General features: G+C 41.6%; 1 protein-coding gene and 1 pseudogene across 1 annotated transcript in view; both read left to right on the top strand.

Annotated features, from left to right (window-relative positions):
- Positions 1 to 13,408, top strand: part of NUP210L (nucleoporin 210 like) — an 86,951-nt gene that overhangs the window by 61,952 nt on the left and 11,591 nt on the right. Inside the window, exons 25-33 of the mRNA XM_027095042.1 lie at positions 55 to 234; positions 631 to 711; positions 800 to 931; positions 3,892 to 4,050; positions 5,241 to 5,332; positions 6,502 to 6,676; positions 7,565 to 7,740; positions 8,438 to 8,655; positions 10,277 to 10,416. Coding sequence (XP_026950843.1) covers positions 55 to 234; positions 631 to 711; positions 800 to 931; positions 3,892 to 4,050; positions 5,241 to 5,332; positions 6,502 to 6,676; positions 7,565 to 7,740; positions 8,438 to 8,655; positions 10,277 to 10,416 — 1,353 coding nt within the window. The remainder of the gene's footprint in view (positions 1 to 54; positions 235 to 630; positions 712 to 799; positions 932 to 3,891; positions 4,051 to 5,240; positions 5,333 to 6,501; positions 6,677 to 7,564; positions 7,741 to 8,437; positions 8,656 to 10,276; positions 10,417 to 13,408) is intronic.
- On the top strand, positions 1,324 to 1,755 carry LOC113614116 (cytochrome b-c1 complex subunit 10 pseudogene; annotated as a pseudogene).

Below are 13,408 nucleotides of genomic sequence, written 5' to 3'. Positions count from 1 at the left end.
GAGATGTGACTTCTCCCCAAGGTCCAGGCATTCACTGGTGTGTTTACATTCCAGGTAATGTCTGAAGGTGGCCCTCAGCCTCAATCTATCATTCACTTCTCCATCAGTAATCAGACCGTGGCTGTTGTTAATAGGAGGGGCCAAGTTACAGGGAAGGTAGTTGGCAGAGCTGTGGTCCATGGCACCATCCAGACAGTAAATGAAGATACTGGAAAAGTCATTGTGTTTTCCCAGGTATTGGTTCTTTGTTCTGCTCTGCTTCTACTCCTCCATCTGGGAATCACTGGGAGGTAGAGGAAGAAATAGTGATGGGGAGGGTGTCAACAGCCCAGGGAAGTCTTTTCAGTCCCCTCATTTGGTATTCTCTTAACCAGGCATGGGAAATATATAATCTTCAGTGAAAAGCCCACAGAGTACTTGGCATTGTTATAAGACATAGTCCCTATACTTAAGGAATTGTTTCAAGAACAAATACAAAACAAACAAAAACAAACAAAAAACCTATATCTATGGCATGTTTGTTGTTGTTGTTGAATGCCCCAAACAACAACAAACAAACTAGTTATCATAAGCGTCCACCCCACAGACACTCCCTCTTAGCCTAAGCTTGCTCTCCACCCTGTTGAGCAGGATGAAGTGCAGATTGAAGTTGTGCAGCTAAGGGCTGTTAGGATCCTTGCAGCTGCAACTCGACTCATCACAGCTACTGAGGTCAGTAGGATGGCTCTGTTCCAGGTTCATTACTTTGATAATGCCAGCTGGACAGGATGTATAGCACAAAACCACTCTTCATTTTCAGATGCCAGTTTATGTCATGGGAGTGACCAGTACCCAGACCCCTTTCTCCTTCAGCAATGCCAACCCTGGGCTCACATTCCATTGGTCCATGAGCAAAAGGGACGTATTGGATCTAGTGCCCAGGCATTCAGAGGTATAAACTTATCTGTTTATTATATTACCTTAGGGATCTTGATACTAAATTTACTTTATTTCATCATAAGTTTTAGACTAACTCACTTCTAGACTACACAATATTATTACTTACTCTTTTTCCAATTGTTCTGTGAATGCTGGAAACCTGAAAATCATATGAAGAAACCAAATTTAAGTATTCAGATAATACTATATGATGTTTAACATACTTTGCTGTAAAGAGCTCTCAACAAAGCAATGCTTCCTTTGATGTATTTGTTGTTGTATAATGTTGTATTTGTGAGCAGATACTGTGTTACATGAGTAACATATTATGAATATAAAGTATTTATACATAAAGTTTAAATATATAATCTTTCAACATGTTCAGACACAATTATATTAATAATCATGTTTGTAGTGCATGATGGGCAGTTGACATTAAGAAAGGTGGTTGTGGGCTTCCCTGGTGGCGCAGTGGTTGAGAGTCCGCCTGCCGACACAGGGGACACGGGTTCGTGCCCTGGTCTGGAAGATCCCACATGCCGCGGAGTGGCTGGGCCCGTGAGCCATGGCCGCTGAGCCTGCGCGTCCAGAACCTGTGCTCCGCAACGGGAAAGGCCACAGCAGTGAGAGGCCCGCATACCGCAAAAAAAAAAAAAAAAAAAAAGAAAGATGGTTGCTGAGCACACTCCTGGGCCCACACTACTAGGAGCTGGGGAAGAACTGGAATCCTACCTTGAGCATGAAGGGTGCCATGGGTGTCATGGGGCTGTTGTGGGCCACCAACTGGCAGCTGATTCTGGACCTTATATCAATGGCAAATTTAAGAAGGACAATTAATTAAACTCCTCCACGGTTCCCTTTGGTGGTACCGGCTCCTCCCAATTCACCTGCTGCATCTGGAATGGCCAAAGCCCTCAGGATGGCTATTGAGGAAATCCACACTGCAACATGAGTCTTTATGTTTTTTAAAATAGCTTTGATGTTTTAATACATATAGCACTAAACCTTACTCTGAAACCTGAAAAAGAAAAAAAAAAAAAAGGTGGATGCTACAAACTTTACCTACTTCACAACGTTGTTACCTGATCATCAGTTTAATGGAACCCACCCAAGATGGTCCAGGATCAGTGGCAGCCACTTAGGTCTGAGCTTTACCTTAGGAAGAAGGAACCTGGAGCCAAGGTACCCAGTAGATCACAACTCAGTGCCCACAAAAACAAAGAATTAGACCTTGAGAGAGATCAGAGTGGTTACAGAAGCTAGAATTAGGTCATTTCTGGAGCCAGCTAAAAAGAAAAGTCTGGAAAAAATTTAAAATTTCCAATTTTCTTAAAATATCCTAGATCTGTAATCTAGGGAAACTCTAGTGGTTGAGTCTTCTAGGGAAACTCTAGTGGTTGAGTCTTCTATCTGTCATGGACTGCACAGAGCCTGGTTATACTTGGAACTGAGGAGAGATAGAACTGTGCTTAGTTTGGTAGAGTTCTGCAGAAGGATTTGGCTTTTTTTCTTGAATAGCAAATAGGAATTGTGTGAAAGGAGGGGATGGCCTAGGTCTTAGCATCTATTCTACTTCTCCCTTCCTCTAATTTTCTTATCTAAATAATCACTCTAACGGAAGAAATGATTGAGAGCCATACAAAGATTTTCTTCCCCTGCCTTGGACCTCAATAGAAAGGTCTCTAATGCCCTACAAGGTAGACTTCATGCACTGTGGTGTCATCATTTAGAAATTCACTTGGATTAAACAATTATAAACCACTCATTCTTTAGCATAAGACTTGCTTCCAGACAATTGATTGAAATCTGCACAAAGGAGATGGGAATTTTTATGTAGGGGAGGAGGGAAAGGTGAATTTGGAACTTGGAACTCTGTATGAGTCAAGAGAGTGAAGGAAGGTCTTGAGCGCTCCAGACAGCAAAAATGCAGAGGAGATAGAACGTAAAATGAGTGCCAAAAAGGTAGGCAAGTGCCTACTTCAATATTTGCCTTAGGGGACTTCCCTGGTGGCACAGTGCTTAAGACTCCGCGCTCCCAATGCAGGGGGCCTGGGTTTGATCCCTGGTCCAGTAACTAGATCCCACATGCATGCTGCAACTAAGAGTTCGCATGCCATAACTAAGGAACTGGCGAGCCGCAACTAAGGAGCCCGCCTGCCACAACTAAGACCTGATAAATAAACAAACAAATAAATAACATTTGCCTTGGTGTTGGCCCTCCCTTCCCTCTTACCAGAAATCTGTCAAGGCCTAATCCTTATCCAATCTAGACTAGAATGGTGAGTGAAGCAAGTGAGGAAATGGTCAGCTAGTTTAACACAATCCTAAAACAACAGCTTCCCTTTCTTGTCCTCTTCCTTCCTTGCTACCACTCTGAACTCCAGGAGTAGATTACCTCACTTCTCTCATCTCAAGTTCTACTGTTTCAACCTACTGAGGATACCCCTTCCTTCATTTCCATTCTTCTCCTATCAATGAATTGACTTCTTGCAAGATAAGAATTCTTGCATAGGAGTCTTTCCAGAATTACTTGAGCACTGAACACAGAAGTTTACTTTAGGGGTGACTATGTTTCTGGGAATATGAAAATAAACCCTGGGGGAATTCTCTGGTGATCCAGTGGTTAGGACTTGGCACTTTCACTGCAGGGGCTCGGGTTCAATCCCTGGTTGGGGAACTAAGATCCCACAAGCCTCAAGGTGCAGAGAAAGGAAGGAAGGAAGGAAGGAAGGAAGGAAGGAAGGAAGAGAGAGAAAGAAAGAAGGGAGGGAGGAAGGAGGGAGGGAAGGAAAGGAGGAAGGAAGGGGAGGGGAGGGGAGGGAAGGGAAGGGAAGTGAAGGGAAGGGAAGGGAAGGGAAGGGAAGGGAAGATAAGCCTGGAACTCTAATTTTTCTAGATAGCTATTTTCAACAAAGAGGGAAGGGCACAGTGTTTATTCATGAATATTTCTTAATCCTTCCCTTTACGGTCTAGGTTTTTCTACAACTCCCAGCAGAGAATAACTTTGCCATGGTTGTCCACACAAAAGCAGCTGGTCGGACCAGTATCAAAGTCACTGTCCGCTGTATGAACAGTTCCTCTGGGCAGTTTGAGGGGAATTTGTTGGAACTGTCTGATGAAGTTCAGATCCTGGTAAGGTCCCAAAGCTATATCTTGTTTCTGTATATCAAGGAGAAGAAAGTTATATTCTCTTACCATCCATGAAGAGCTTAGTCTGTATAGAGATAGAGAAATTGCTAAAGGTATCTCTGGAATAGGCTTATGGTTTCTAGATCTTTGTTATTCCTGCTAATTGCTTCTATGAGCACTGACATTAGAAACTACAGCACATGCACTCCCCTCAACTCCCAACGCAGAGAATACAGTATATGAACACATAATAACTAAAGAGGAATTAATTTCTGATTTGTTCTGCCTAACACAGATATTATGATACAGTCCACTTAGCTATACTCACAGGTAGAATGAAATCCTATCCTAACTTCTGGTAAGGTATGAGAGTACAAATAGTTTCTACAGATGTTCTCAAGCTGAAAGCTACATGGCCCTATTGTTTTTAGATATCAAAGAAAAACTGTTTTTTGTGTGGGGCAAATAAGTTTCTCTACCTCTGAATTTGGGACTAATTTTTTTTTCTTTCCTTTATTTTGGCTTTGGTTCCCTGATTCAGTGAGGGGTAGAGGAAAAAGCACTTTACCAGAAGGCAGAAGACCAGAATAGTGCCCTTGCTAATTAAATACTACAGGTTCTTCATTCTCAAATCTCTTTTCAGGTTATTAGAACTAAAATTAGAAATTTCAATGGGACTTCCCTTGTGGTGCAGTGGTTAAGAATCCGCCTGCCAATGCAGGGGGCACAGGTTTGAGCCCTGGTCCGGGAGGATCCCACATGCCGCGGAGCAGCTGAGCCCGTGCGCCACAACTGCTGAGTCTGCGCGCTAGAGCCCACGAGCCACAAGTAGAGAAAGCCTGCACACAGCAACAAAGACCCAACACAGCCAAATATAAATAAGATAAATAAATTTATTTAAAAAAATTAGAAATTTCAAAATTATTTCATACCTAATATCTAAGTAATGTAGGGGATGTGGTAAGTGTAAACTATGCCCAGTCCCTTGTAGTCAGAAGCAAGGCTAATATTAGGTTATATATTCTACAGTACCTAAATAAGTTTTAAATGCCTGGCTCATTTTGGAAAGCAGAACTGTGGGACATTGGGCTAAATTGAAATTGGGCAGACTTGATTTGTAGTTGTCCATTTGTGAGTAAAGGTCATCATTTGTCTTTTCCGGAAATGAGGAAAACATCATTTTCTCATTCTAGGTGTTTGAAAAACTCCAACTTTTCTACCCAGAGTGCCAACCTGAACAAATTCTGATGCCCATGAATTCTCAGCTCAAACTCCATACCAACAGGTAAGGAGAATGGAGAAGAAGACAGGCCAGGATCCAACTTTACCCTCAGAGAAACACTGCACATGGAAAAAAACATTGCCTTCTAAGGTGATTTTTCTAACCCACAAATAATTTTTTTTAGTTGAAGTGAAATTCATATAACATAAAATTAAATTGTACAATTCACTGGCGTTTAGTACATACACAGTATTATACAACCATCACCTCTAGTTCCAAAACATTTTCATTACCACCAAAGGAGGCCCATACCCATTAAGCAGTCTCTCACCATTCTCCCCTTCTCTCAGTCCCTAGCAATCAACTAATCAGCTGTCTCTGTGAATTTAAATATTGTGTATTTCATGTAAATGAAATCATACAATACGTGACCTTTTCTGTCGGCTTCTTGCAGTTAACATGTTTTCGAGGTTCATCCACATTGTAGCATGTATTGGTACTTCATTCCTTTTCATGACTGAATGATATTCCATTGTATGAATGTAACACATTGTTTACCCAGTCATCTGTTGGTGGACTTTGGTTTGTTTTCCCCTTTTGGCTATTGTGGACTTTGGTTTGTTTTCCCCTTTTAGCTATTGTGGATAGTGCTGCTATGAACATTCACGTACAAGTATTTGTTTGAATACAGTTGGCCCTTGGTATCCACCAGGGATTGGTTCCAGGACTCGCACTCCCACCAAAATCTGCAGATGCAAAAATCCAGTCTATAAAAATGGTGTAATATTTGCATATATGCACATCCTCCTGTATACTTTAAACTATTTCTAAATTACTTATAATACCTAATACAATGTAAACGTTATGTAAATAACTGCCAGTCCAAGGCAAGTTCAAATTTTGCTTTTTGGAACTTTTTGAAATTTTCAGCCTGTGCTTGGTTGAATCTGCAGATGCAAAACCGATGGATATGAAAAGCTGACTGTACCTGTTTTCAATTCTTTTAACCAAATAATTTTTTAATGATAAATATGTAATAGTATTTAATTTTTAAAGAGATAAGCATAATCCAAAGGCTGACTTCTACCTGAGGAAAAAATAACTACACAACATGGAGAATGGCAAGCAGTTTTCTCAGAGTACAGCTAGCAGTAATCCTGGCAATCTCTACTCCTTTCTTTCTTGTCAAACAGAGCCCCCAAGAGATGCCATTTGCTCCGTTTATTCCCTAGGGTAGGGGCCGCCTTTGTGAGTTCCCGTGTTCTCAAGTGTTTCCCTAATTCATCTGTCATTGAGGAGGACGGTGAAGGGCTCCTGAAAGCTGGTTCCATTGCAGGTACTGCTGTGTTGGAAGTCACTTCTATAGAACCTTTTGGAGTCAACCAAACAACTGTAACTGGGGTTCAGGTGAGTTCAGGGACTTACTCAAAAAAATAAAAGGAATACCATGGCCTTAAGAGGCAGATTTCCTTTTTTAAGAACTAGAAACTTCTCTGGAAGTCAGAAATGAACTGTAAGATAAGAGGACAATCTTGACATGAACCATCAAATTAAAGTGGACTTTACAGTCCTTGTTATAAAAGAGATTAGCCTCAAATTGGTATGAATGTCTTCTGAGCAGATTTGGCAAAAGGGTTGGTGTGGGAGAAGCGTAGAACCATTGCTATCAAAATTAGGCTTTGTTTTTAGAATTTTTTTTTTAAATTAGAAGAGACCTTAGAGGTAAGTTAGTCTAAAACAAACAAAAAAATGTTTTTTGTGTTAAAAATCTAGTATATTCCAGCTTCTGTGTTGCTCCTTTTACGTATATTATCTTTTTTAACTACCACAAAAACCCTATGAGATAGGCATTATTAGCCCTATTAAACTGATGATAAATATGAAACCTAGAATGATTAGATGAAGATATGAAATAATAAAGCTAGGATTCAAACCTGGACTTCCCTTACTGTATCACAGTTTATCTCTTGCAGTGTGAAAACAAAATTTACAGTATTCTTGATAAATGATCAATTATTTAACAATAAATATTGACACTTGGCACAAAATAAGAAGAAATGCAGTCCTTTCCTCAAAAAGCTCCAGCTTCTTTTCACATTTCCACTGTTTTAGTAATTAAAAAGCCATTTCCTGTACTGTCATATTTCTTTTTCACTCTGTCATCTGAAATCAAGAGCTAACTATTTCCTACAAAAGAGGAACACCATTTTTATCATTGATTATAAGTCTCAGAATATGGTCTCAGCGCCTCTCCAATGCATCCTTCTCTGTACTAGTAGGTTTTGTCTCCCACAGGTAGCACCAGTGACATACCTGCGAATGAGCAGCCACCCCAAGCTATACACAGCTCAAGGAAGGACCCTATCAGCCTTTCCCTTGGGCATGTCTCTCACCTTCACTGTTCAGTTTTACAATAGCGTTGGAGAGAAATTCCACACACACAATACCCAGCTTTATCTGGCTTTGAACAGGTATGGAAGGCAAAGGAATGGTGTTGACATTGTGGTAGACATCTTATTGATTAACCTGGTATTATCTAAAAGCACCAGTAAATTCCTCTCATATCCTGCAGTTGGAATCTGATCTTTCTTTCTTTCATTAAGATGGGAAAAAAACAGAATTAGTTGTTCAATGAAGAAAAACTTCAGTATGTTTTGAATTTGACAAGTCCTAGTTCATACAAAGCTCCTGTAGGGAGCCAATTGGAGTATTATCAAAAAGCCATACTAAAAAAAAAAAAAAAAAAAAAAAAAAGAAGCCATACTGAAAAAACAATTTTTTTTAATTAAAAAAAAAAAGCCTAGGGACTTCCCTGGTGGTCCAGTTAAGACACTGTGCTCCCAATAAAGGGGGCACAGGTTCGATCCCTGGTCAGGGAACTAGATCCCACATGCCACAGCAAAGATCCCACGTGCTGCAACTAAGACCGGGCACAGCCATATTAATTAATTAATTAATTAATAATGATTTAAAAAAGCCTAGCTGGGCACTATATATATAAATGTAGTAGATTTGATCCCTGTCCCTAGTTGCTTACTCTCCATTGTAGAACTCCATCTGAACTTTTGAGCTATTGAATATAAAATGTTGTGATAGGGTCTGCCTCCAGAACTGTTTCCTAACTATTGACTCTTTTCAGAGATTTCTACCTTTCATGTCTGCTTTCAGAGATGACCTGCTGCTTATTGGACCAGGGAATAGGAACTATACTTACATGGCTCAGGCTGTGAACAGAGGGGTGACACTTGTGAGGCTCTGGGACCAGAGACATCCCGGCATGGCAGATTATATTCCTGTTTCTGTAGAGCACGCCATCGAGCCAGACACCAAGCTTACCTTTGTCGGAGATGTCATCTGCTTCAGTACTCACCTCCTCAACCAGAATGGTTTGGATACCTTCCCTGTCTCAACCTCATAACTGACAGGATTAGAAAGCAACTCATCCCTTAGATGATTTTTTTTTTCCAAATTATCTAAAATCTAAGGGGCTCTCTGAGAAAGAAAATACTTTTGTGTGTTTTATTTTTCATGTTAACTTATAATTCTCAGTTTAGTGCCCATTTCTCTCCATAGCCAGCCAATTAGAGGTCAGCCAGTAATATTTACCAAGTGTCTACTGAATATGTAGGCAGTGTAGAGTACTGTGCCTTCTCCTCCATTCCCGGCTTCTGAAGGAGGGTAACTGCTAAGTTGAATATCAGGAAAGGATGAAATAAAAGGAAAGGGCAATAAGGCTTTAGTTCTAAGAACCAATTGTGTGTACACTGTTTTGTGAGGCACATCTGAAGGCCTAACTTCTACATATACCATCACTGTAAGAAGGTTTGGCCTTGTACCAGGCTACACTATACTCTTGATCAGCAAAGCATTTCTGTTCTAAGAAGTACTATGAGTTACAGAAAATCAGTCTTGGGTTAGGAAATGTGTGTTATATCTTTAGGCTTCCAGGTAGCATATCCCAAAATGGTATATACTGACTGGGTATATGCAACCAAATAATCCATCCAAGTAAGGCTGGCTGGGGTGGTATGTGGCTTGGGCTTTGCGTCCTCTTTGGGGAACTATGGATACATATGTCTTGGTAAAGTGATGTAATACCGGACATTAACTGTATATTTTGGACTTGATACAAAGCAAACTCTATTCAGCCTAGGTCAAATCCTCCAGTCCTGTAAAAGTTGACTTGTAAGCAACCACTACTTACTAACATGTAATCCATGGCCAGTGAGCTAACTGTGCTTACAATACCATGATTGTTAATCTTTTGTCAGTGAAGCAGAGGCTTTTTTTACTCCCTTTTCCTAGGTTCTGTCAGGACTGTCCCTCTGTCTTCCATTCTGGAATTTTTTGGGCATCTCAAATCCATACCACTTTGGATGAGGAAGCAGAAGGGCCACATGCCAGGATCAGTAATCTAATCTAATATTTGACATTCCTCTGCCACCTTGGGACTTAAACCTAAGTAAACGAATCCTCTCTTCTGCCAGTTGACACTTGCTTGCAGTCTTCCTGCTGATATCAATCAGTAGGTCAAAGCAGATTCATCCTTAGCAGGGTCTATACAAAGTTTAATCAGAGTGTTATTCCTATGTGTAAAAAGCATTTTTCTTTTTCCTAAGGAGAACAGTTACATTCTCCAACTAAGTAGCTTCTTTTGTGATTGTGAAGGTCAGCAGTTCCTGTTTTATTTTGCTGGCATGACATACGAAGGGGAACCCGACATTAAGAAAACAACGTTAGGGACTTCCCTGGCGGTCCAGTGGTTAAGACCCTGAGCTTCCAATGCAGGGGGCCTGGGCTCGATCCCTGGTCGGGGAATTAAGATCCCACGTGCCACGTGACGTGGTCAAAAAAAAATTTTTTTTTAAAGAAAAAAAACAACATATCCCTGGGAAGGGATATGTATGCTTGAATGGTCTACTGACTTGGATTCTGAGTAAGGTTAGAGTGACCAATTTATATCATATCAAAGGTTGCAGCCAAGTGCTTTCTCTTGTTTTTTCCTAGGTGAACCCGGGATGTGGATGATTTCCGCTAATGACAATATTCTACAAACAGACATTGTCACTGGGGTAGGAGTGGCCAGGAGTCCAGGAATAGCAACAATTTTTCATGACATTCCAGGACTAGTGAAAACATATCGAGAGGTAAACCTAATGTTATGAGTTGAAGGGTTCATGGGAGTTCCCTGGTGGCTTAGTGGTTAGGATTCCAGGCTTTCACAGCCGTGGCCTGGGTTCAATCCCTGGTCAGTGAACTAAGATCCTGCAAGCCATGTGACGTGGCCAAAAAAAAAAGAGTTGAAGAGTCTAGAGTAACTATTTCAATATATGGGAATATGCATATAGAGAGCACATCCTATGAAAAGAAATACACTCAGATATCAGATATAAAGCCAGCCAACAAACTTTACTGGAACATAAAGGTAAATCGTGATTAAGGTTCTTAACCAAAAGAATGACTAGTCTGATTTATAATTTAAAATATCACCATGAGGGCGTCCCTGGTGGCACAGTGGTTAAGAATCCTCCTGCCAATGCAGGGGACACGGGTTCGAGCCCTGGTCCGGGAAGATCCCACATGCCATGGAGCAACTAAGCCCATGCGCCACAACTACTGATCCTGCGCTCTAGAGCCCGCCAGCCACAACTACTGAGCCCGCATGCTGCAACTACTTAAGCCTGCATGCCTAGAGCCCGTGCTCCACAACAAAGAGAAGCCACCGCAATGAGAAGCCCGCGCACCATAATGAAGAGGAAGAGAAAGCCCACGCGCAGCAATAAAGACCCAACACAGCCAAAAATTAATTAATTTAAACATATATATATATATATATATATATATCTCACCATGGCTACTGGTTGGTACTAAACTGTAGGAGCAAGAGCAGGAGCTGAGGGCTACCCTGGTGGCTCAGTGGTTAAGAATCCGCCTGCCAATGCAGGAGAAATGGGTTCGATCTCTGGCCTGGGAAGATCCCACATGCTGCAGAGCAACTAAGCCCGTGTGCCACAACTACTGAGCCTGCGCTCCAGAGCCCGCGAGCCACAACTACTGAAGCCTGTGCGCCTAGAGCCTGTGCTCCGCAACAAGAGAAGCCACCAAAATGAGAAGCCTGTGCACCGCAATGAAGAGTAGCCCCAGCTCGCCACAACTAAAGAAAGCCCACACGCAGCAACAAAGACCCAACGCAGCCAAGAAACAAAAAAGAGTAGGAGCTGAGAGACAAGTTGGGAGGCTATAATTGCAGTAACGCAGCTGAGTATGATGATGGATCAGGGTGATAATAGAGGAGGTGGTAAAAAGTTGATTAGATTCTAAATATATTTTATAGGTATAGTTGATACAATTTCCCAATAGATTACTATATGTAGAGTGTGAAAGAATCAAGAATGACTTAAGATTTTTGATTGAACAACTAAAAGGACAGAATTACCATCAACTGAAATGCGTAAGACTGTAGGTGGAACAGTTTTGGAGAGAAGATCGGTTTTGGACATGTAAAGTTGGATGTCTATTAGATGTCAAATGGATGTGTTGAGGTAGCTAGATAGAAAAGTCTGAGAGTCACTGGCATAGATATTTAAAGCCATAAGATCGGACTCCCCTGGTGGTGCAGTGGTTAAGAATCCACCTGCCAATGCAGGCGACACGGGTTCGAGCCCTGGTCCGGGAAGATCCCACATGCTGAGAAGCAACTAAGCCCATGCACCACAAGCCTGCAAGCCACAACTACTGAGCCTGCGTGCCACAACTACTGAAGCCTGTGCGCCTAGAGCCCGTGTTCTGCAACAAGAGAAGCCACTGCAATGGAAGCCTGTGTGCTGCAACTACTGAGCCCACACGCCACAACTACGGAAGACCACAAGCTCTAGGGCCTGAGTGCCACAACTACTGAGCCCACATGCTGCAACTACTGAAACCCGTGTGCCTAGAGCCTGTGCTCTACAAGAGAAGCCCCTGCAATGAGAAGCCCATGCACCGCAACGAAGAGTAGCCCCCACTTGCCACAACTAGAGAAAGCCCACGTACAGCAAGAAAGACCCAACACAGCCAAAAAAAAAAAAAGCCATAAGATCATCAAGAGAATGAGTGTAAATAGAGAAGAGGTCCAAGGACTAAGTTCTGGGGACACTCCAATATTGAGAGCTCTGAAAGAAGAACAGGAACAAAAGAAATTTATAGGAATTTATAAGATTTATAGAATGACCAGGGGATGGGACTTCCCTGGTGGCGCTGTGGTTAAGAATCCGCCTGCCAATGTAGGGGACATGGGTTTGATACCTGGTTTGGGAAGATCCCACATGCTGCAGAGCAACAAAGCCCGTACACCACAACTACTGAAGCCTGTGCTCCTAGAGCCTGTGCTCCGCAACAAGAGAAGCCATCGCAATGAGAAGCCTGCGCACTGCAACAAAGAGTAGCCCCTGCTCTCCGTAGCTAGAGAAAGCCTGCATGCAGCAATGAAGACCCAATGCAGCCAAAAAAAGATAAAGAAAAATTAAAGAAAAGAAAAAATTTATTAAAAAAAAAGAAAGAATGGGCAATGGGAGGAAAACCCGGGAATCCTGGTGTCGGGGAAGCCAAGTGAAGAAGGTATTTCAAGGAGGGAGGGGGAGATCAACCACATGAAAGCTATTGATGGGTCAAATATGAAAACTGAGAAATGACTGATGGTTTTTTGCAATATGGAGGCTGGTGACTTTGAGGAGTAGCTTCAGTGGAATAAAGGGACTGGAAGTTTGATTGGAGAATTGAAAACGAGGACTTGGAGACAGTCCTCTTCAAGGAACTGGAGTCGAGTTTGTTTTGTTGATTGTTTTTTAAAATGGGAGAAATAATGGCTTAGGAAATGATTCAGTAGAAAAGGAAAATTTGATGTAGGAGTAGGGAGAATTGCTTAAGTGATACCCTTGAGTAGGTGAGATGGGTGAACAAGTGAATAGGTAAGCTTTATAAAGCCTTTCCTATTTCCCCCTTAAATATATGTAACATCTCCTTCCTCTGTGCCCAAAGAATTTGTTTGTTCCTCTTTTCATTCCTCTTAATAGCTATTATTTTTTGAGCATCTACTATGGGCTTGGCACTCTGCATCTATTGTTTTTCATTTTTCATTTTTTTTTTTTTTTTTTTTTTTTT

This window comes from Aethalodelphis obliquidens, unplaced genomic scaffold (assembly GCF_003676395.1).
Source record: "Aethalodelphis obliquidens isolate GAN/ISIS:26980383/991018 unplaced genomic scaffold, ASM367639v1 scaffold90, whole genome shotgun sequence".
In the NCBI taxonomy this organism is placed as follows: domain Eukaryota; kingdom Metazoa; phylum Chordata; class Mammalia; order Artiodactyla; family Delphinidae; genus Aethalodelphis; species Aethalodelphis obliquidens.
This window is presented reverse-complemented; position numbering and strand designations above follow the sequence as displayed.